The sequence below is a fragment of the Hemicordylus capensis genome, chromosome 3 (genome assembly GCF_027244095.1).
Source record: "Hemicordylus capensis ecotype Gifberg chromosome 3, rHemCap1.1.pri, whole genome shotgun sequence".
NCBI lineage: Eukaryota > Metazoa > Chordata > Lepidosauria > Squamata > Cordylidae > Hemicordylus > Hemicordylus capensis.
In genome coordinates, this window is record NC_069659.1 from 164,657,065 (window position 1) to 164,682,222 (window position 25,158).

The 25,158-nt window shown below is 43.9% G+C and overlaps 1 protein-coding gene across 1 annotated transcript in view; it reads right to left on the reverse strand.

Moving 5' to 3' along the window:
• Positions 1-13,547: 13,547 nt before the first annotated feature.
• DCT (dopachrome tautomerase) overlaps positions 13,548-25,158 on the reverse strand; it is a 32,671-nt gene continuing 21,060 nt past the window's right edge. Inside the window, exons 4-9 of the mRNA XM_053308937.1 lie at positions 24,869-24,969; positions 23,461-23,627; positions 21,701-21,880; positions 21,463-21,598; positions 15,692-15,893; positions 13,548-13,729 (exon numbers count right to left, since the gene is read on the reverse strand). Of these exons, the coding sequence (XP_053164912.1) occupies positions 13,548-13,729; positions 15,692-15,893; positions 21,463-21,598; positions 21,701-21,880; positions 23,461-23,627; positions 24,869-24,969 (968 nt within the window). The remainder of the gene's footprint in view (positions 13,730-15,691; positions 15,894-21,462; positions 21,599-21,700; positions 21,881-23,460; positions 23,628-24,868; positions 24,970-25,158) is intronic.

A 25,158-nucleotide genomic window follows, 5' to 3' on the forward strand; every position in this document is an offset into this window, starting at 1 on the left:
GTGCTTCTAAATGCAAGTTTGTATATCATTTGAAGTACCTCTCTTTACACTTTCTTTGCTTGTAATAATGTTTGTCTCCTGGAAATATCGAGCTATTTCTATGCCATAATGCAAAGTTTTCTCTTCTGTTTATGGTAAGATGCCGTGATCAAAGCTGGAGTCAGTTCTGCAGCGAGCTTGCACTAACACATTTCAACAGTTGGGCAGAGATTTGAAAGCTTGTAAATGACCCCTGTGCACTTCATTAATGAAGCATCATAATGAACTGAATGTGGACATTGCTTGGTGATCATTGCGGATAATTTTACAACCATGGTCTGAATGAGCCTTGACCACAATCTTACCATCTAGTGAATCTTTCCCAAGTCTTTTGCTAAAATGTGTTTTTTGACAGTATTCATCTGTCACTACCTCCTGTTAACCAGACATCATTCCATGCTTTCCCTTAACTGTTGCATTATCTCTGTTTCCAGAAACTAACTGACCCATCTTTTGTACCCTTCTGGCAAATGTCAAGGTGTGTTTCATATACACCTATGCTGATACATTATGGCATCTGAGTGGGGAAGCTATAAACCCTATACTGAGGTCCAGTTTTCATAATTTTTAGTATTGTCAAGTCCTATGGGGTGACTTTTCCTTCTCATTTTTAGAATACAAATTCTCAATGGCCTCACTTTGTGAGGGCATATGTTGACGGTACGGGGTCGGGGTGGAGGTGGGGCTGTGAATCATCTGAAACCGCTTAACCCTATACAGTGGTGAAGCTAAGGAGGTGTAACCTGATCAGTGGCTGGATGGGAGATCACTGGGAACTTCTCTGACCTTTCTAAAGGAAGAATGAGATATACTGATGAGACTAATAATAAATTTGCAAAGTGATGCTCATAGTGTGAACATGTAATTCCACCATTAATTAATATGAGAATCAATCTCTAAGTGAAACATCTTGCAGACCACTTCCAGTTGGAAGTTTTTAATTGGGTGTATGATTTTCCTGGTTTTCCTGCTTTGTCTACCAGGGAAACATGGAATCCAGAGATAAGGGTCTTGTGATTAATCTGCTGTGTTCAGAATATATTTTCAACCAATCAAAGGACTATTGGTTATTTTGGATACAGTGTTTCTTAACCTTGGGCCCCCATTAACATTAACAAGATGTTGCTGGACTACAACTCCCAGAATCCCCAGCCACAAAGGCCATGTCTGGGGATTTTGGGAGTTGCAGTCCAACAACATCTGGGGGCCCAAGGTTAAGAAACTCAGGCAGCCTCCAACACTAGCAGAATCTGCTTGGATGTTTTCAGCCCTGTGGGGCTCCCAGGCTCTACAAGTTCCATTGCTTGGGAGATCTGTGCAAATGAGGGAAGACCCGTTGCTCCAAGAGGTGGGCTTTTTCAGGGATCAGCACTATCAACACTGATCCCAAGACCAGGGAATAACGACAACATCTTTCCAACATTTGGCTATGTACAGATGATAGCTTTCCAGTTTTGGAAGTGATACTGTAGAGCTGCCATGGCCTATGGTACATTATATTTGTTTTTTGTGTCCCCACCATGGTTTTTGTAACATATGAAGCTAGTTAAAACAATTTTTAAAAAACACCTCCAAGGAACATGAGTGGCACTGCAGCAACTTACCTTTCATTATACATTTTGATGTGGGTGATATGATGGTGCTCATGTGAGGTAACACACTCACTTTGTCATCATGAATGCCTGGCCTTTTAATGACTGAACACACACACCTCTTCAGTGAGGCAGAGTGAAGCTGTCACTTCAGGCGTGGGTGTGAGAAAGGGTGCAGGGAACAGACAGTCCTGCAGATGAGGGTGGCACTGTCATATCATCCATTTCCTCAGGCTGAGCACACACACACACACACACACACACACACGCATGGCAAGGTTGGAGTGGGCTCTGGGATAAAATGTGAAGATGGGCCCCTGCCTCACTCCTGCTTTTTTCTTCAGAAAGGTGTGAGGTTTACAGCAAAGAGCGAGCTATCACCCGGCACCCCTACCCAGAGGCCAAGAGACATTTGTCTTCTGCTCGTTCAATTGTAGCAGTGCCCTTGCACGCACGTGCACACATGCAGATCTCTTCATTGCTCTCTCACCCTTCTTTTTAAAGGTGTGTTTCCCTTAGACGTTAAATTGACCAAGCTGGCCTGGCCAATGTGATCCCTCCATTTTCTTGTACACGACGGGAAGCTGCTGCAGTTAGGAATTAGGAAGATAGTGGAGCGTGAGCACTGAGCCTCCATCACCACGTGGCAATTGCCACAGTAGCTGTAAAGGGAGAGTTGCTCTTTTACTGTGCAGAGACAATCATGTGTTCTCAGCCTTAGCATCAGCCTAAGAATGCCCTGTATCGGAACTGACACAAATAGAGGATGGTGGTGAAAATCCACTGTGTATAACAGAAATATATATATTTTAAATGTTGTTACCAAGACTCCTGCTTTTCGGACTCTGTTCTCTTTATGAATAATGATCGATTAAAAAATAAAATTTGAAGATGCTTCCTACTAGAAAAAGGGAGAGGTGCCATTTTCTCACTGCACACGGAAACAAAAGATACTGATAAGCACCTCATACATTTGAAAGTAAATCCATACCCCTGACATTTACAATTATGCAGACCCTCTGGCTGGTGGGTAAGAGAACATCGATTCAACCAGAGTTTGATGTCATGTGCATTTGGGAAATCCTTAGGTTTTACTTCTAGTTGCCAAGGTTTAGATACAAGTGATATCTTGTCCATGAATGAGACACTCACTACATACATCTAGGTAACAAATAAAGAAGCAGCCAGCCAACCTCCAGGTGGGAAAGCCTTTCCATTATACTCTGATGTACATGGGAAAATAGGAAGCTGTCATATACTGAGTCAGACCATAGGTCCATCTAGCTTAGGGTTGTCTACACAGACTGGCAGCAGCTTCTCCAAGGTTGCAGGCAGGAATCTCTTTCAGCCCTATCTTGGAGATGCCAGGGAGGGAACTTGGGGCCTTCTGCTCTTCCCAGAGCATCTCCATTCCCTAAGGGGTATATCTTCCAGTGCTCACACTTCTAGTCTCCCGTTCATATGCAACCAGGGTGGACCCTGCTTAGCTAAGGGGATAGGTTATGCTTGCTACCACAAGAACAGCTCTCCTCTGTCTGTATTTACTCACTAGGATGATATCTCATTCCCATTTGCAATCATGGCCCTTTTGCTAGAAGAGCAAGAGCACTGAAAAAGAACCAGATCAACTTTGGCCTAACATGGTTACAAAAGGAAAGGCCAAAGCCATGAGCCAGTCTAATACATTTGGAGGCACAGTAAAATCTCAGAAGAAATCCAATAGACATTACTGGAATGGAGTGAGATCTAGATACTAAGAACTGCCTGTTGCTGCAATTGCTTCCTGGGAGGGGATAAGATGGTCCACCTTTGATCACAAGCAGGCCAACAAGACAGTGCCTTGCTGCCTCTTAATCTACCACAGACTTGTAATAGCCACATTACATATTGTAATAGCTGAGTGCTTGTGGCAAATAGGAATCTAGGTCACTGAGTAATGGGAGAGATTTGAGTTCCATCATCACCCTTCAGAACATCTTGATGTTTGATGACTAACACATAGATATGTAAGCAGGCTAATACATTTTTTGTTGTTTGGCTAGTAACTTTCATAGACTTATTTGCAAAGCTGATCCACTATCCCCCATAATTTGGGAGATCCCCAATCTCATACCAATTGTATGGCAGATAATGTGAAAGGAGACACATTTTTTAAAGGTAAAAGTAATTTATTAAGCCATCAGCAACCAAGTTCAGAGAAGAAGGAGACACTTGATTTCTTTGCAGCCAGGTTCCATGGGAGTTTTGACAAAAGTATGTGAGAAGGGGAAATGCTGCAAAAGGTTGGCAAGCTGGAAGTGAAGTAAACTGGAAGTGCACGATTACACAACAAAAACTATAAATAAAAAGTTCACAATGGAATTAGCACTTAGTAGGCAGTGTAGCCACCTAATGGCAAAATGGAAATTATTTGCCTAGCAAGCATGAGGTTGCCAGTTTGAATCCCAGCTGGTATGTTTTGCAGACTATGGGAAACACCTCTATCAGGCAGCAGCGATATAGGAAGATCTTGAAAGGTGTCATCTCATACTACACGGGAGGTGGCAATGGTAAACCCTTCCTGTATTCTACCAAAAACAACCACAGGGCTCTGTGGTCGCCAGGAGTCGACACCAGCTTGAAGGCACACTTTACCTTTAGGCAGTGAAAGTGGCAGGGATAGTAGGAGAGATCTACTAGCAAAAGCATTGTTAGATGTGGATGTCCAAGAATAACTTCCACAAGTAGTTCTTGTGCGAGCCAACTGAAACTCCCATAAAAAATCCCTCCATCTGGAAATACCCTAGGAGTTTAAGGCTGGAGGCATGATACTAGATATTAATACCAGAAGGCTGGGTACTGTAAAGCAGCCCAAATGAACCTTGCCCTCCTATTTTAATACGTGATCTCCCCTCATTTATCCTTGCAGTCATTTCCATGGATCCCACATCACCTTATAGAATGTGAGTGTGGAAAGAGAACTGTGTGTACTAGTTTGAGCTTCTCATACCTATATACAGGTGAAACTCAAAAAATTAGAATATCGTGCAAAAGTTCATTAATTTCAGTAATGCAAATTAAAAGGTGAAACTGATATATGAGATAGACACATTACATGCAAAGCAAGATAAGTCAAGCCTTAATTTGTTATAATTGTGATGATCATGGCGTACAGCTCATAAGAACCCCAAATCCACAATCCCAGAAAATTAGAATATTACATGAAACCAATAAAACAAGGATTGTAAATAGAACAATATCGGACCTCTGAAAAGTATAAGCATGCATATGTATTCAGTATTTGGTTTGGGCCCCGTTTGCAACAATTACTGCCTCAATGCGGCGTGGCATGGATGCTATCAGCCTGTGGCACTGCTGAGGTGTTATGGAAGACCAGGATGCTTCAATAGCAGCCTTCAGCTCTTCTGCATTGTTTGGTCTCATGTCTCTCATCCTTCTCTTGGCAATGCCCCATAGATTCTCTATGGGGTTCAGGTCAGGCGAGTTTGCTGGCCAATCAAGCACAGTAATCCCATGGTCATGGAACCAGGTTTTGGTACTTTTGGCAGTGTGGGCAGGTGCCAAGTCCTGCTGGAAAATGAAGTCAGCATCCCCATACAGCTCGTCTGCGGAAGGAAGCTTGAAGTGCTCCAAAATCTCCTGATAGACGGCTGGGTTGACCCTGGACTTAATGAAGCACAGTGGACCAACACCAGCAGATGACATGGCTCCCCAAATCAACACAGACTGTGGAAACTTCACACTGGACTTCAAGCATCTTGCATTGTGTGCCTCTCCATTCTTCCTCCAGACTCTGGGTCCTTGGTTTCCAAATGAGATGCAAAAGTTGCTCTCATCAGAAAAGAGGACTTTGGACCACTGAGCAACAGACCAGTTCTTTTTTTCTTGAGCCCAGGTAAGACGCTTCTGACGTTGTTTGTTGTTCAGGAGCGGCTTGACAAGAGGAATACGACATTTGAAGCCCATGTCCAGGATCCGTCTGTGTGTGGTGGCTCTTGATGCACTAACTCCAGCCTCAGTCCACTCCTTGTGAAAGTCCCCAACACTTTTGAATGGCCTTTTCCTGACAATCCTCTCCAGGCTGCTGTCATCCCTGCTTCTTGTGCACCTTTTTCTTCCACACTTTCCCCTTCCACATAACTTTCTATTAATGTGCTTTGATACAGCACTTTGGGAACATCCAACTTCTTTTGCAATTACCTTTTGAGGCTTTCCCTCCTTATGGAGGGTGTCAATGATGGTTTTCTGCACAACTGTCAAGTCAGCAGTCTTTCCCATGGTTGTGATTCCTAATGAACCAGACTGAGAGACCATTTAAAGGCTCAGGAACCCTTTGCAGGTGTTATGGATTGATTAGCTGATTGGAGTGGGACACCTGGAGCCTAGACTGTTGAACCTTTTCACAATATTCTAATTTTCTGGGATTGTGGATTTGGGGTTCTCATGAGCTGTATGTCATGATCATCACAATTATAACAAATTAAGGCTTGACTTATCTCGCTTTGTATGTAATGCGTCTATCTCATATATCAGTTTCACCTTTTAATTTGCATTACTGAAATTAATGAACTTTTACACAATATTCTAATTTTTCGAGTTTCACCTGTATATACACACACACACTTACTTTACCTTTTCAGAGAAACAGAGGAGGGACTTAATATTCAGAGCCAGATAAGTACTGTAAAATGGTGACCACATAAAAATGACATGGTGCTGTTCTGCTCTTGGAAGCGGGAGAGAGCATATATGCAGCATTAGGCCTTTAAACAAATCTTGTAGATGTGGCAGCATAGTCTGTATCCTTCGATAGTTCTGTTTTAATTTAATATATTCAGTGATTTGCAACACTTGGTTTAACCTCCCTGTACTCCCCACCAAGAGATGCTGCTGCAGGCTGATTAACAAATTAGATTATGAATTCTAAGAGAGCTTGTTGTTAATTTAATTGAAACCTAATTGTGACTTCATTAGCATCTTCTAATTTTTTTCCCTGATAGTTAAGGCTAGCTGGGATGTTTTGCAACCTTAAAAACAATTGACTCCAAATCAGGCCCCATTGATATCAAGGTGCAAATTTCCCTTCTGGTGCTACTGCTCTGATATGGCTAGGAAGGATGCAGAAGGAAGAGATGCAAGTGAGCACTATTTGAAGGAGAGCAGAAGGGTATCATCCCCCTGAACAATAGACACCATTGCCAGAGAGTGGGGTAGAGCTCAAGGACTTCCTTAAGGCCACCTAGTGAGTTGATGGTTGAGGTAATATTTGATGTGAGAACTTTATTTATTTAACATATTTGTGTTAAACACCACCCAAAGCTGTTTACAATAAAATACAAATTAAAACAGAAGTAAAATGTTAAAAGATTAAAATTTAAAACTATTAAAAACTGTGAATCGAATTAAAAGCCTGGGTGAACAAATGTGACTAAACTGCCTTCTGAAAGGTTTCCAGAGATGGAGAGGCTCTTATTTCATCAGGGAGCTCATTCCAAAGCCTCGGGGCAGCAACAAAGAAGGTCCATCCCTGAGTAGCCACCAGAAAGGCCAGTCCAACTGCTGACAAAGCTCTCCAGATGATCTCAATGGGTAGTGGAGCTCATGGTGAATAAAAAGTTTTCTTAAATACCCAGGGCCTAAGCTGTTTAGAGCTTCGTGGGTTAAAACCAGCACCTTGTATTTTGCCCAGAAACTTATTAGCAGCCAGTGTCGATCATTTAAGATAGGAGTTATATGATCTCTCCGAGATTACCCAGAGACCAACCTGGCTGCCACATTCAAATACCAACTGCAGCTTCTGGACTACATGCAAAGGCAGCCCCACATAGAGCACATTGCAGTAGTCACCAAAATATGTATTTGGTAGTAGTTACCAAAATATGTGCTGCCATTTTGAGATCTTTTATCTCAAGAAATGGACACAGCTGGCGAATCAACTGAAGCAGCACCACTGGCCACTGTCTCAGCCTGGGACACCTGGGAGAGGCTTGGATCCATAAGCAACCCCCAAATTGCATACCTGTTACTTCTGGGGAAGTGTGACTCCATCCAGAACTGGCAGATCAAAATTATCATGCAAGTTCTGAGCCTGCACAATAAGTACTTCCATCTTATCTGGATTCAATCCAGAGAAGTTATCCCTCATCCAGCCCATCACCACCTCCAGGCAGGCATTTAGGGAGGTCATACCTTCTCCTGATGATATTGAAATGGAGAAATAGATTTTGGCATAATCAGCTTACTAATAACACCCTGTACCAAATCTCCTGTTGGTTTATCTCCTTGTGGTTTCATGTAGATGTTATTGGAGACAATATGGAGCCCTGAGGGGGCACCTATATGAAAGTTCAGATTTTGAAGAGCAACAGTCTCCAAGGGACCATCTGGAATCTGCCCAAGAGGTAGGAGCAGAACCACTGCAAAGCAGTGCCTCCTATCCCCAATCCCCTCAGATGCTCCATAAGGATAATATGGTTGGTAGTATCAAAAACTGCCAAGAGATCCAAAAAGACCAACAGTTTTGTGGTTGTGAGATGCTGCGGCACAACTCTTGAGGAGACCCCCTCTGGGAGGCTAAAACAAGCCTCCCGGTCTTGGGGGTCTCCCCAGGATACCCCACACACTTGCACTGGGCATCCTGGGACTTCTGGGAGCCGTGTGGCCCCCAATCCCTGCTACCCTTGCTGGCTCCGTGACGGAGCTGGCAATTGTGTGGGTGGCCGATTCGGACACCCAGGGACAGCTCCCTGCCCACACAAACCCTAACGGCACTTAACACTAATCGTGTGATGCGCCTCTACATGTGTGAGCACTGTAAGATTATTCCCCTTAGCGGATGGGGCCACTCTGGGAAGAGCAGCTGCATGTTTGCATGCAGAAGGTTCCAGGTTCCCTCCCTGGCATCTCCAAGATAAGGCTGAGAGAGACTCTTGCTTGCAACCTTGGGAAAGCTGCTGCCAGTCTGTGCAGCCAACACTGTCTACACAGAGACAGTGTAGAGCTAGATGGACCTATGATCTGACTTGGTATAAGGCAGCTTCCTATGTTCCTACACAAACAGTGCCATAACCATGAACACCAGTAGGAGGAGGTGAGTGACAGTGGTGGGGTGGGACTTCCTCCTCACTTTCACAACTGTAACCATGAGCGCCACTGTGCTCTGTAATGTCTGAACGAGCCTCATGTGTGTGTGCACATGTTTCCATGGTGGCACACAGAATTAAAATCTCTTGGCACATGCCCCTCTTGCACTTATCATACTTGTACCCTGCAGTGGCATTATACACTGTTACCGTGTAAAAGAGGCTAAATTTTATGTTTCTATGAAAAAAGGCTGCTCCACTTGATCTCAGTAAAGCTTGTAGTACCAGCCTACTTATCCCGATTTAGCTGCACATGAGTGGAATGTGACAGTGAACAGCTTACCTAGAAAACTATTTGTTACAAGAACATAAAGAATGAGTATAGCCTCCTGTGTGTACGGCAAATCTTGGGCTATTTTCACTTATAATCACAGTCTTTATATTTAGAATTTCAAAAAGAATGAAGAGAATGCAAAACTAGAGATGGTGTCATTGTTCTGCTACACCAAGTCCTGTTTCTGAGCCCTGCGGATATGCAGGATTGTGAAGAAGAGGAATGTTCTGGTTAGAAGATGCAGCTCCCCTTCTCTGAGCAGCTTCTTCTCTGCGGTCCCTGACTATCATAGTTTTACACTCAAGATATGACCTGAGGATCTATAAGCAAGAAGTCCTTCCTGACTCTGTGCTGTATTACATGTCGCTTCTTCAAAGATGCCTTGGACATAAGGCTAACGTTAACTTTAGTTGTGACAAAGTCTTCTTGAAAGCGTTGAGACTCAGTCGTGACTAAGTGGTTCCAGTGGGGTTTCTGAAATTGTATTCGTATTTACTAGGAAATAGGTCCCACTGAGTTCAATCCATAATGAACACACTTTTAGTCACAACTGACTTCAGCCAGACCGCAGTCAGGGTGTTTAGGCCTTAATCCTCTACAATCTCCCTTCACTGAGCCGGGCTGCTCCATCAGCTTCAAGATGCTTCCCCTGCAGCGGACCCTGTGTTTCTGATCTTAAAGTGATTGGATTCAATATAAACAGTCCCCTTCAATCTTGATTGCTAATCAGCATAAACCAATTACTTTGAAAACAAAAACAAAGCAAAACGACGACGACAAAGGATAACTTTTAGAACATCAACATGAAGTTTTCAAGCAAGCCACAAGAGGGCATCCTGTGATCTTAGACAGCATATGTGTCCTGTAAAAATGGTTTCCGTTTTGTACTCATTGTATTTGGAAAGTCATTTTTAATTTCCAAGTGTTTTTTTTAAATACCATTTGCACTTTTATTATTGTAATAATATCTCTGTCTCAGTTATGACTATCTATAGCAATAATTTGTGAGTGGAATAACGAAATGTCATCGACCAGACAGAGTAATAAGGGCCATTAGGGCATAGAAAGATTGTGCTCCAGTGTGTATTGTCTCAAAGTGCATTAGGTAAGGAATTGTTTAAGAAATCAAAGCATATTACAAAATATACATTCATCTATGCAGCAGGTTTGTTTTTTCAAAGACACTTAAGTAACATCTAGCAAACACCATCTGCACATGGAAGCAGGCTTCCACAAAGGAGCTGCCCTCCAGTCCCAGCCCCACATGTGCTGTAATGAGGGGATGCCATTGTGCCCCTTTTTGGGGATTGGAAGGCTAAGCTTATAAAACAGGCAGTTTCCCAAAAGAAATGGACAATCACAGGCTTAAAATCCAAATCCAAATATACTTTATTGAATAAAAATGAGATTGGAGTCGTTGGAAAATACAAACTGAGCAGCACATTCCCATGTGTCACTGAACACACAAGATGGACCACATGCCTGGGCGCTAATACTTAAGCTTTTCAATGCGGACTCTGATTTGTATGCTACGCTAATTAATTACATATGTGCACTAAAGAGCAGAAAAAGAGAAAGAGGGAGAGGCTGGCAATGGGGAGGCAAAACATGGACAAGTCTGGACTCAGATCACAAATGGGGTTTAATGAAAACATAAGCAGGCAGATTCGGGGAGAAGGCATGGCTGGGATTGGTTGGCAAAGCAGGAAACAGAGGTAGATGTGGGGCAGACATGAACAGAAGAAATCAGAAAGGGGAAACAGCATGGGTGTAGCACCCATTGGACAAGCAGGGACAAATGTCCCTGGGCCCAATGGGTCAGGGACCCCCCAAGGGGGCCCCAAAGAGACCACCCCAGAGCTGCAGCTGTCCCACCGCTGCTGCTGCTGCTGCCCCGCCACCACTTCTTAGCTTGGCCTCTGGGGGTTGGGGGTGATCAGAGCAGGGCAGGCCAATCCTCATGGCAGCAGCGGGCACGGTGGTGGTGGGCCTCTCTTCTCTAGCCGAACTGTGCACCTGCACTGTTCGAATGTGGTGGACATCACATGCCTGTGACATCACAGGCATGCAACGTCCACCATAGTCGAACTGCGCAGGTCTGCAGTTTGGCCAGAGGAGAGAGGCCCGCTCCCACCCCCGTGCCCACCGCTGCCATGGGAGGTGGCCTGCCCACCACTGCCATGGGGGGTGGCCTGCCCCACTCTGATCACCCCCACCCCCCAGAGGCCAAGCTAAGAAGTGGAGGGGCCAGTGAAGAGGCAGCGGGTGGGCAGGGTGGGGTTAGCGGCAAGATGCTTATTGCCCCACCCCTTGCATCTGACTTCAGACACAAAGGGCATGGCTTGGGGTGCGGGGGGCGCACGTTTTGCGTGCACAATAGGGGGAGCTTGACCCTCCCTGGGCATGGGGTAAAATCCGAGGGAAACTCTTTTTCTCTTGCTATTGGAAAAGTACACAAAAATCCTCCACCTGCAAGCTTACACGTGGTGAGAAAACTGGTAGTTGCTGAGTGTCTGAGAATGTGCTTGCACCTGAGTAAGACCCCCCCTCCCAGCCCCAATTTTCTCCTCAGTTAAAAACCCCATTCAGAGAGGCTTGTAGAATAAAAGAACGGGGGGGGGGAGTTTTATTCAAATGCTACAGACTGCTTCTGTCTGAGGCTCTCTCAGCTTTTAATTACAGGTAAAAATACTCAGTAGGTTACAAGAATACTTCAAAAAGCACCCCGGATGATGTTGAGGTGGCACACTTTAAAAATCGTGGCTACCCCATTGCAAGGAACAGGTATGTAAGAAAATACAAAAGCACCTTTAAAAGCTTACAGAGTGTTTTGCAACACCCTGGCTGGACAGGCATAGGTTAGTGTTTCTTAGCTTAATTGCATTGCAGTTAAACAATAGAAGAACAGTTTCAGGGATATACAAAGCACACACTAAAGAAACAGAAAGTCTAACAAAAAATCTGACTAAATCAAAATGTCAAAGAGTGGTTGGTTGGTTGGTTGGTTGGTTGACTGACTGAACACAAGGTAGCATTTAAAAATGAACACACACACACCCCGAGGGCCTTTCCTAGAAGGTGGGCTTAGCAGTGGAATTAAGTGGGGTAAAGTAAAGCAAATTATGAGGTAATAGTTAACTGCATATAAGTGATAATTCAAAGAAACTTGGGGGCTGTTCAAATAGGGATGCTTTAATAGGGTTCCTATCAGTTCTTCCCAATTTTTTTCCATGCACCGTTCATACCATATACCGTTCAAGCCCGTGTAGGATGTACTACTCCCAATGGTACTTTATGATGAACATAAATAGGCTTTCTTGCAGCATTGCTTTTTGCTTTTTTAAACAACAACAATAATAAGCATTTGCTTGGTGATCTTGTGAAACATCATATGCACCTGCCCCATGTGGGTGTGGGTACATATGATGTTCTGCAATATCACCAAGCAAATGTTTTTAAAAGTAAATAGAAAAAAGTGAAGCTTTTTTTAAAAGCCTATTTATGTTCTTATGTTCACAATAAAGTACCACTGGGAGTCAAACAGAGTCAGGAAGCTTTTCAAAAAAAAAAAAAAGAGAGAGAGAGAGATAAATTTTATGAAAAGAGGAAAATAAAATGCACCGTCTGGGTGCATAGAATGATGTTCTGCAAGATCACCAAGCAAATGTTAATTTTTATTTTATTTTTAAAGTGAGGCTTTAAGAAAAGGTGCTCTAGCAACATGGGTTCTCCATATATCTCAGAATAAACACTGCTGTATATTGGATATATTAAAGTATACTAAAAAGCCACTGTAAAAAGTGGAACTTTTTAGTGCAGAGATAATGCGGGGGAAACCCAAATAAGGTATGGAATGCTCCCTGATATCTCACACGGACTTCAACTTAAATCTGCCCGATATATGAATGCACACCTCCCCTTCCTGTGGTTAAGTGGTCCAGTCCTAGCAGAAGTTTATTCTGATTATTCCGAATGTATGCATCAACTCTCACATCTCCCCATTTGTGAGCATAGGACAGCAGCCTTAGTCTCCATCTGTGGCATCTGAAAGAACCTATGATTTCAAGGCCATCATAAAGCAATAGTGGGCAAATGCAGTTCACAAAGATTCAGTCATATGTGGCAGCCATGGAGGATGCTTTCCGAATGTATGAAGCATGCAGTCATACATAGTGGAAGGATTTACGGGCCTGTAATTTGAGGCCTGGAGGTCCAGATCTGTATCCAATACTTGTCCTTTGCCCTAAAAAGTGACATGTTATCTGTGGTGTGTGGTAGTCCCAAATAATAAAAGGAAAGTTATTAATAAAATTAACTCCACTTAAGCAATTTGTATAGCTATAGGATGCCCAGGGCACTGATAACTCTCATGGCTTGTCCAACAACTGATAAGGCTTGGCTTGTCATGGACATGGCTTATCCAATACCTGATACTGAACTACTCAATTAACTACTTAAGGTAGCTTTCAGAGACAAGCATGGCAAAACACAGCCACCACCTTAGCCTTCTTCAGTATACATCTTTGCATTAAATCTTGCATTCATCAGAGGCTCAAATCCTTTCCTGTGTCTCCTGTGCTGGAAGAGAACAAGCAGAAGAACCAGCACTACTAAAGCTATCAGAGCTCCTCCAATAGTTGATCCAACCATAAGAGCCCAAGCCCGGATCTCTTCAGCAGACTCTACAAAGGCAGAAAAACAATGTCAGTTACATTTTACGTATAAATGTGAAAATAAATAAATAACTCCGGGGAAGTTTCACTCCTGCAAATCAGTCCTGGAAAGAAAAGCCACAGAAGACAAAATAACCCTTTGAGAGCCAATAGCTACTGGAAAGGCACTGCTCCATATGCCATACCTTAGGGAGCTCCCGACAGTACGATAACGCCTGTGCACTAGGGAGCTCCCAAGATGTCTGCTTATCACAATAACCACACCAGATCCTCACATGTATTTATTCGTGATATTTTTAGGTCACGTTTCTATTTAAAAACAAACAAACGTGCAAAGTAGCATATAATAAATAGGGATGTCCATGAACTGGTCCGTGCACTCCTGAGAGGCAGTGGGGCTTTAAGGGGCTGAGAGGGTGCCCTTACCTGCCCTACCGCTTTCCCACTGCCAGTGCTGCCTCCAAATGTATTGGTGCGGGGCTGCAGCATGCCTGCTTGCAGCCCTGGTGAATGTCGTGCCGGAAGTGGCCGGCGTGTGTATGTCATAAGCACATATGCTGCAGCGCCTCACCGATACTTTTGGGGACAGCGCTGGCGGGGGAAAGTCGTGGGGCAGGTAAGGGCACCCTCCCTGCCCCTTAAAGCCCCGCCCCGAACCGGCTCGAGCACTGGACTGCCGAACCGGTTTGGCACTCCAGAAAAGGAGCACCGAACCAGTTAGTGCACATCCCTAATAATAAACACAATCAAAGCATTGTTTTTCACACCTATTCTGGCCTGTCATACATTTGGGTCATGAGTGCACCTTTGGTTTGCAGCAGGAGTCGGCAATCTTATGCATGCTTGCTTAGGAGGAAGTCCCAATGAACTCAGTGGGACTTGCTTCCGGGAAAGATGCCTAAAAGCAGAACACACACCCACACAACCAGAAGCAGCTTCTGCTGCAGCATGGGAGAGCTGTAGTTCAAAAGAAAAAGTGTGAAGTCCCATTTCATACATTTGCCATGTTCCTTTCTGGACTGGAGACTCTGGCTGACATCCTGATGAAGTTTACTCAAGAAGTCCCATTGGCATTAAAAGGACAAATGAGGCAGGCTTAACTTGTCCTTTTAATTTAAATGGGACTTCCTTGAGCAAATTTCATCAGGATGTCAGTCACTGTTCCTCACACATAAAATAAACACAGTCCAGCCTAAGTTAAGAACATGAACATCCCATCCATTTGCAGGAGAAAGCGAAACTTGTGCTTAACACCTTCCCACTCAAACAATTAGGATTTACAAATGCTTCCCTTTAGCTCAGTTATGCCAAGATTAGCTAGATAAATCTATGGTATGATTAAACTTTCTCTAGTTTAGGGTAAATGGGTTCAAATTAGATTTGTAGATCTTAAATTGTAATGGACCTCAGTTGCTTCTCCACCTCTACCCTGAACTCAGTAAATTTGAGGTTGTGTGTGTGTGTGTGTGTGTGTGTGTATAAAATTTTACTTCCAGTTTTCAATATGCTATCACATTTGTCTGATATGAATCAATCTTATGCAACACCATGAGGACAAGGAATAGAAAAGAAAAAGAGGGAAGACTTGGAAAGATTGTTTTAAAGTCTATGGATTGCACCAACATGCCCGGACAAGAGTGGTACAATCCTTTCCCTATCCATCTGCCCAAAACCATAACACAATGAAAATTCTTTCAAGCAGTCATCATGTATCACTTCCTGACCCATTCAGAAGTACAAATGATTGTGCTATTTACAACCCAGTCCTATGCAGAATTAGGTGCACCACCAAAGCCCATTGAAGTCAATGGGCTTAGATGCACCTAACCTTGCCCAGAACTGCAGACTGAATCTCCTTGACTACAGTATGCTACAGAGACCATAAGAACACTGCAGCAACTAATACACACTATGTACTACTTTCTTTCCCCACATCAGGTTAAAATGCCTTATAAAAACTGCATACGTTACCTGGCAGGTCAATGGCATAACTGTAGCCAAGTTGTTCTGCAGACAGAAACAGTTCCTCATTGGTCACAGGAGGGAAGAAAGGCACCATGTTGTACATCCGGTTGTGGCCAATTGGTGCCAGCTCCTGAGGCCACATGTTGTCAGATGGGTGAAATCGTTTGATCCATTCATCAAAAATAGCATCAGTAAATGAATGAAGGACCTAGAAATTCAATCCACACAGATCTTACATTCACATTAATATGATCATGCAGATATGATACTGGGGGGTGGGGTGGGGGGATGACTAGCTCCTTGAAATCAGCTGGTAATCCAAATTTTATGTTCCCATATTACTCCATGATGGAGTGACATGGCTAGTCCCATGTAATGCCGTCACAAGAAAGCAAAAGCTTGTATATGGTAGAAATGGGGTAGACCTTCCCATATCAATGTCACCCTGGCGCAGAGGGGAAATGCTTGACTAACAAGCAGAAGGTTGCCGGTTTGAATCCCCACTGGTACTATATCAGGCAGCAGCGATATAGGAAGATGCTGAAAGGCATCATCTCATACTGCGTGGGTGGCAGCAATGGTAAACCCCTCCTGTATTCTACCAAAGACAACCACAGTGTCCTGTGGGCGCCAGGAGTCAAAATCGACTTGACGGCACACTTTACTTTACTCCCATATCATCTCTGCAAAAGCTTCCGCAGTCTGATTTTCAACCCAAAGTTCCAATCTCAATTCGGGGATTTGCTTCCGATTCCATAGTCTCTTGTTCCAGTGGCATGCATATCGGAATCCAGAAGATTCTGAGGAGTTCCAGCAGCACTAGAACTTTCACCAGTGCAGCACTGGGTCTGTGCATGCACAGCTACATGTCAGAATGCTACACTGTTGCATCGGGCTTTGCCTCTGTGCATGTTGAAGAGGTCTGTGTTGTCAATGAGACCTTCCAAACCTCTGGTAAAAGTGAGGGATTTTGGAAAATTCTAGCATCTGTTACAGACAGAACCACACATTTGCTTCTGAATTCTGCCTGGAGTAGAATGCACAAGACCTTTTATTTTTAAGCTGGCTTGTTTGTTGTACTTAAACACATCCTGCCGTTGAGCAATGAAAGAAAGCATGAGTTGGCTGCTCCTCCAGGCCATCAGCTTCCCTAGCTCAACAAAAGAGTAAGCCAGATGATGACCTTGCCTAGGAATCTGCGGTAAGTAGTGCAACTTCAAAGCCACAAAGGAGTTGTTTTTATGATGCATATTCCCATTAGGGATTTCCTAGCCTTTCCTAGTTCTGCCCGCAGGGAACTCCAATTGCACTAGAGGTAATGCTCAGTTATCCAATAACGCCAATGCACGGCTCCAATGGCTCCAGATAGATAAGTTTACTCGGTCATTGACCAGCAAATCCAATTGCTCCAAGTATGAGATGCTTCTAGTTGTGAAAGAAGAAGGAGGTTAGAGCACACAGTTGCCATACTAACTATAGTAGCTCAAGCTGGCTTAGTTTACCAGTTTACCAGTTTATGGGATCCGGGGAAAGAACACAATTTGCTTTGGTGTTGAAAGAGAGCAGATTTCCACAATGTATTTCACCAAACACAATTTTGTTGGCAGAACAGAGACTATGTGCTTTAAAGAGCTTCTTGTTCAGCCAAATAAAGGAGCATCATGCATGGAATGAGGTACTCTGATCCTGCAGGAAAGCACCACATTCCAATAGTAAAAGTTAATGGAGCCACAGTCTGTTTGCTCTTGGTTAACATATCCATTCAAGAACATTTTGCATCGGGATTTAGAAATATGTAGAAGTTATTGTGTCACCTTACCTAGACTGTAGTCTTTAGAAAGCCAGCTCTGAGATGCCTACGGCAGTTTTCTTTCAGTTTTAATTAGTATTTGTATTATTTATTGAACAGCTATGTTTACTACATGAAATTTGGAGCATTTTACATGGACACCAGCCAAGGCAAAACCTGCTTAGCTCTAACAATGCAGCACATCCGGGCTTTTTCTAATGCGCAGCCAGACACAAAACATGCAGTTCCGAAAACAAAAAAATGCAGTTCTAAAAGAGCATTTGTGCAGTTCGAAAATTCAAGTCGTGCAAAAGTTGTTTTCTGTTGGATGATGTAAAAGGGTGCTGATAACCATGAGAAAGTGAAGTGAGTCATTCAGGCTCCTCTAGAACCCAGACCCTGACTGAGTGTGCCTTTTCTTCCCACCCTTGTCAAAGATGCTTTCTGCAGACTCTGCGGCTACTCCCCAGAGAGTCCTCGCCACTGTATTTAACACTCTTCTGCAACTTGTGCTGTCAGATTTCCAGTTCTGAGGATTTTCTCCCATTCTTTGTAGGTTTCTTCTGCATGTCATGGAAAGTGACTCTGGGCAACAAAGGATGCGTGCACAGACAATATAAACAATGAATCCAATTGTGCTCTCTTTTCCTGTAAAATTCCCATGTGCATCTCAGTTCTGTCTCTGAATGATCGAAGCCTCCCCTTGCTTCTACAGCTCTGTTCCATTCTTTTCTTTTGGACATCTTTGGACATAGCGTGAAACCCCGGGTAGATAAACCTGTGGTTAATCTGTGAGCCCATGAATCCAGGAACACCCAAGCACACTCCTGCCCCCAATCCCAGCTTGCCGGCTAGGGTTTTGGCCTCTGGGGAGGACCAGAGGCTCAGTGAGCTTCGGGTCTCCTTTGGACTACTACTCTCTCATGAGGTAGGCCATCCAACTATAGGGGCCCCACTAATGTAGTCCCCCTGGTATCTCTGGTTAATAAAAGAACACCTTCCCCTCACTACTCAACCCTTACAGACTCCCAAGGAGCCACTCCATGTGTCCAGGCGGTTCTGGGTAGGCAGAGTTGGGTAACATCGGGGACACATTCAAAAATCCCAGGCTGGGGCCAGCATTGCAGCGAATGTAGATTGGCTGCTGCAGGGAATCCTGGGTCAGGGGAACCACTGTTTTCAATGATCTCTGCCAAGCTGGGTAGCCGTATTGGGCAAAAAAAAAACCCAAACCCATGCATATATGTTAAGGGGTGATCAGACTGCCAGAGGGAATGCTTTGACTCCTGCTTTCTACCAGTCACTGGGACCAGCAGAGGTGCTGCTGGGGTACCCTTCCCTGAGAAAACAGGCTTCCCCCCAATGTAGTTCTCTGCCCTTACATGCATTGAAGCTTGGGATGTGACAACGCAGCATCCCAGTTGCCAGGCAACAGCAGGAGGAGTCCGGGGACTGTGCAGGGAAGGACAACTGATCAGAGAGGTGGCCAGCGAAAAGTGGGACATGCACAGAGCATGTTTCTGGGCTGCTCTGAGCCATCCTCTCTACAATTTTGGGAGCAGCCACAGCATGGAACCCAGGTGACGACAGCAGTAGGATCTGGATAACATGATGCCACTTTCAAACCTGAGGTTCAAGCAGCAAAAGAGGTTCAAGCAGCAAAACTCACTACTACTAACTGAAGGTTCAGATTATGGTTTGGGGATGGAAACCTCGGGTTGGTTTGGTGACGAGACTGCAATTTCACACATTCAGCTGACCATGAAATCGAATGTCTGGCTTGTTCACCTCCGGTTTGGCGTTATCTGCTAAGGTGGCCAGAGACTCTTCCTAAGGGGCTATTATGACAAAGAGTACAAAAAGGGTCTCAGAAAGAGACAGAGAGAGAGAGAGAGAGAGATGTGGAATTCTTGTCAATCATGACAGTGCACAACCTAATCTGCTTCAAATAAAATGCCTCAAACAGTGACTTGTGCTATGGAAAGTAGATTGGCAAACTATTCCTAGCAGCCTGGACAACAACTGCCCTCATCTGGGGAAATAAGCCCTCCTACTCACCTTGCTATTTGGAAAAGTTATATAGAGGGTTGTGCCTACATATATAGTGTGGCATCTGTAGATTGTACAATGGTCAGCTATCTAACTAATGGGATGCTTTACCGAATCAACGTCCATCCTTAATAGTTTGCAACACAGAATGTTTTTCACAAACTGGAAGCACGTACTGGATATGTGAGAACAGCAGCACACACCATGTGCTTCTTCCAATAATTTGACTATTTATTACATACAACCAGTGGTGGCTCAATCAAAGCTGATACCTAAAGCAAAGTGTTGACATCCCCCATGTTGTCATCCCATCCCACCCCCAGCTCCACCCCCGGGACAGAACCCATTGCTACCCCCCCCCTTTTCTCTCCACTATTGCATCACCTTTGTGCCTCTCTCCTCTCCTTCTTGGGCATGCTCCATCCAAACCATCCTCTGGCCTGCTTCTGACAGGCCTTTTTCCTTGGTGCCTCCCCTTCGCAGGGTGTGCTCTGCTTGCTCGCCCATACACTGCTGCTACCACCATCGCTGCCACTGCTGTCCTGTCTTTGAAGCAGCATCCGGCTTTGCCCTCCCAGGGTCCATCCGTTCTGTGAGCATCAGTGGCATTACTGCTTGAGTAGCAGGAACTGGCTTGCAAGCTCTCTGGCCTGTGCACTACTGCCTCCATCAGCCCTGCATGACACCCAGAGGGTGGGGCAGGCAGAGTGCCCCCCAAAAGAGGAGCCGTGGGGTAAGAGGTGGCAGGAAAGGTGGTGTGGCAGCAGAGATGAGGAGAGGTGGCAGCAGGCAGCAGGAGGGATGATTCCGGTGGCAGGGGGCATGGCCAGTTGCCCACATTCACCACCCCACAGCACATTCACTTCCTGAGGCCTTCACCTCAGTTCTTCTCTTCATGGAGGTACCCCTGCTTAAAACTCACTGGGAAAGACCCAGGTCAGAAAATAGTATATTGGTGAAAGAACTTGTGTGAGGTTACTGGTGCATCTGGGCCTAAGACTCTTCAGGCCCCTGAGGAGCTCCTACAAGCTCAACCATTCACATAGATGTTTACAGCAATAGCAAAACTTGTTTGTACAGGCAGTAAACAGCAGCAATATCCTTTGAAAACCTCTAGCACTTCCACAGAGCAGGCATGATGCAAAGCACGATGGTCCTTCGTTTTCGATACCAGGGTGGCATAGTTGCTGAGGTGTGTTTGGTTAACCCATTCCTTGAACCAAGCCAGCTTTTGAATGGTGCTTTAGATACTTTTAGTCCAGTCCTGGAGAAGAGGTGGGTCTAACAAACAACCAGCAGCAATCTGCACTTGCCGCCCTGTAAATAATATCTATTTCATTAAACCATTAATATTCTACTCTAATTAATATTCTACTCTAATAATCTACTCTACTTCTTTGTCCTTGTGTGCCACAACTCTTTCCTCTGGATTCTACAGCTGCCAGTTCCATGTGGCTGCACTCACACACTCCAGTATCATGTGTAATGTCCACACACTCCAATACAGGAAATCATCACAATGGATGTGTGAATGACCTGATTTCCTATATATCAGTATTATCTGCCCAACCCATCTGTTTTTTTCTGTATACACTTGATATCAGAGCTGTACGGGATGCAGCAATGGGAAACTGGTAACATTGGTAAGTTGGCAACACAGAACAAGCCCACACAGTACATCAGATTAGGATACCCCTCTCTTTCTAGCAGGAACTATTTGTCCAGAAATATGGGTTTCTGGCTGCACCCTGCACAATAAATGGAAACATTCCTTCCTCCTTGGTGAAAAGCATTAGTGTGGGCACTGTATAATCAAGAGGAGACTTTTTTTTCCCCCATATGTAGAACTGGAGCAGTAATTCTATTAAGAACTGTTTCCTTCTAGGCATGCTTGGTTACAAGCACTTTAATGAAGCTGGGAGAAGAAAAGTGACTTTACCACAAATATAGGATCATTAGCTGCAGAATGAGGGGAGGCGCTGGTTCCGTTCAGGACAGAATGAACCAAGTTGTGGAGATTCATGACTGGCAAGTCCAAGGTTCCATCTGGTTTATCGAATCCTTCCAAAGCATTCCTGTGGTAAGCAAGGAAATGGATTACCATCAAGGGAACTGCTACAGTATTCTGAAAGAACATGTTGTTAAGCAAAACCTCCTACAGAATTCAAAGAACTGACCTGAAGCTAAAACTAGAATTCCGAAAGAAGGGAGGCTTGTCGAAATCTTTAAGTGAAAGACAATTCCGAACATCTTCCATGTCTGGCAGCCGATCCCCAGCTTTGCGAAATGGGCTCCTCCGGAGGAGCCCTTCATTGGTCCCGTTGCACAATGTAACCAGACGGTTATAATCATCCAAACTTAGAGAAAAACAAAATGACATTGAACGTCAGGCTTGGTTTGGGGCTAAGGATCATTGCCATTGGTTTTTAAAAGTGCAAAAGATCGTGCTATAAGTTTTAATTGGTTTAATCAGATAGTTAACTAAGGTGTTCATTTATTAGTCATTGAGGCAAATTTTAATCAGTGATGCTTGAGTAGCAGATGCACTAATGTTCTGAGGGAGCGAAGTGTAGAATCTACCTATCTGAAGTATACAGATAAGGAAAGGTGTTCTGGCTTTTATTCTCCCAAGCTTCTCGCTTGCTTCAGATTCCTCCATCTTCTACACAGCATGTGAAAGAAACTGTTCTATGTTTGGAAAGATACCATATCTTTAAATTGTTGCATTGTTTTAACTTTTATATGTGTTTTAATTGTTTTTATGTTAACCACCCAGAGACAAAAGTTTGGGCGGTATAGAAGTTTAATGAATAAATAAATAAATAAATAAATATCAGGAAATAAAGGAACATGTGGAAAAGTAGAGAGGCTTGTCTCAATAGAGGCAATCCAGTTTTCATAAGTCATTAAGATGACAAAAAGTGGAGGATCTGAAGAAGCACTGCCTCGTGATACAATACTCCTAAATGTAATTTACCAAATATGATCACTGTTATGAGCAAAGCAGGTTACACATAATAAATGCTCTTAAAGAAACAATATGACTTTAGACCAGTAAAGGGCGCTAGGAAAAAAGTATTGTATATAGTTCAATATTCCCCCCCCCCAATTTCCACCCCCCCCAAAAAAAAACCAGGGTGGGGGATGGGTGTTTTCATGACTTCAAATTTTCCAGAAATTGTACATCTCTACGGCTATGTGAACCAGCAGGGCCACACAGTCAGCAGGGGCCTCAAGCAGTTTCACAGTGCCACCTTCTGGCCATTTTGCAGGTAACCCATAATGAAAATTCTCTTTTGAAACTACTTTAAACATACTTTAATTTCCATCAAGGATTGCCCACAGACAGTGCTGCAAAATTGCACAAAGTCCCAGCTGGCTGTGTGATTAGCCCATGAGCTCACACTGGAAAGAAGATGCAAGTATGCAGGAATAACTGGAGGCGGAGTAAATGCCCGCTTCCAACTTGTGGGTAAGATCTTCAAGTCGCACAATTTTTTTTGCAGTCTGGAAGGACCCATAGGCACACACACAAGGAGAGTTAAAGACCTCCTCTGAGGATTCTCTCCCTCCAGTGCAGTCCTGGGAGGTAGGGGTGTGTGTGTGTGTGTGTGTGTGTGTGTATGGGATGGGTGTACTGTGCCTGAAATATTAAAAACAGATTTACCTTCTAACAATTAGTGGGACTTTTTGCTTATTAAAATTGTAAGTTGTCTACCAATATTTCAGAATTTTAAAAAGACAATTATATTGGGATTTTGATAATAAACACGTTCACATTCACATTTTCAATGAATTAACTGAATAATCAATTAAAATGCAGACAATTAATCAACCAAAAAAAAAATCACCTGCTCAGTTGACAGACCTAGAAAAAAAGTAGTTAAGAAGCTGGCTTGTTATTCCTAATATCTCAGCATCCTCAAAGGTTTGTTACCTATTGCATACTATCTCCCATTGTGAAAATCTTGAATTCCGACTTATTAGATCTGGATCATCCAGTCTTGATCCTCCAAGAAGTGGGTCAGTACAAACATCACACTCATTTCTGCCTGTAGCAAAATTCCAGAAAGGCAGTGCAAAGGACTCATTGCCAATCATCCGCTGAACAGGATGGGGCAAGAAAAAGAGAGAGGGGAGGGGTGGGAGAGGGTGAGAGATGAAATATCTTTGCATTGTTCTTCACAGTTATGCAGGAATCAGTATTTGTTTATACTTTTTCCACAACTCAACAACACCCACATATTAACCTGTAATCACAACTCAACAACACCCAATCCCTTCACAGCTTGGGCTCAGAGTATTTAAGAGAGCATCTTCTTTGTCATGAACCCTGCCACCTACTATGATCTTCTGGAGAGGTCTGGTTAAGGTTGTTGCCGGCTCATTTGGTGGTGACTCAGGACTGGGCTTTCTCTGTGGCTGCCCCAGGGCTTTTTGGAATATGCTGCCTATTGAAAAAAGCGCATCTCCTTCCCTGTTTTCAGGAAGACCCTCAAGACGCACCTGTTCTCACAGGCTTTTAATGGGAATTAATTTTAATAATTTCCTTTAACAACTTGTTTTATGGGTGTTTCAATTGTGTTTTATGGGTTTTTAATCTGTTTTTGCTTTTTATGTTGTTTTAATTTTTGTACACTACCTAGAGTTGTACATATCAGGCGGTATAAAAATATGATAAATAAACAACCTTTTTGTAATGCCTTTCAAAGCTATATATTACATGAATCAATTTCCTACCACTCTGTCCTCCAGTGCCAATATACCTGTGCCCAGGGGCACAGCAAAGTTGGAGTGGGCCCTGGGACAAAAGGTGAAGATGGGACAAAGGTGAAGATGGGCCCCTCTGCTTCCCTGCTTTCTTCTTCAGAGAGGGGCAAGGGGAAGAGCAAAGAGTGAGCTGTCACTCAGGGGCCCAGGGATGGTTGTCCCCCCACCTTGTTCATTTGTAGCTATACTCCTGCTGTGGCCTAATTAAGGATACCTCTGGGGCAGACTTGCTATCTGCCTTAAAAAACCCTCTATTGACTGGCCACCAAATAACCAATCATATCAAAACAGAACTCTTCCCTCCACAAAGGAACAATTGGCACTGGGGGGGGGGGCTGAAAAGTCCAGAAGTAGCTCAAGAACGGATACATTTCAATTTCCATTTTCTTATCTGCTCTCATGAATAATGTCCATCAGCTGTGAAGTAATGGGATAACAAAACCAAAACAGAAACACAGGAAGGTCGTGGGCCCAAGCTCACCAGGCTCAGAATCCATGCCTTATGGTAATGTGGGAAGTGGCAAGTGCCCCCACATAGATCTTTCAAGCATCTACAGGAAAGTGTTTTAGCTAACCTGCAGATCCCTTTCCAGCAGCAGCAAGTGGTACCTATGCCAAGAAACAAAGGCAGGTCCTTGATGTGAGAAGTCTATTGCTGTGAAGGGACGGCCAGGGCCTGGGAAGATGATAGTACAAGAAGAATTAAGGTTAGAAAGGGGAAAAACCCTCCATCTGATAGGAGCATCAGTAAAAGGGTAGGGGTGTGTGTGTGTGTGTGTGTGTGTGTACACACCATCATTGGTGAACATGGCACTTTACAGAGTATCCAAAGCAAAATAAAACCCCAGTCCTTACTATCTAAATT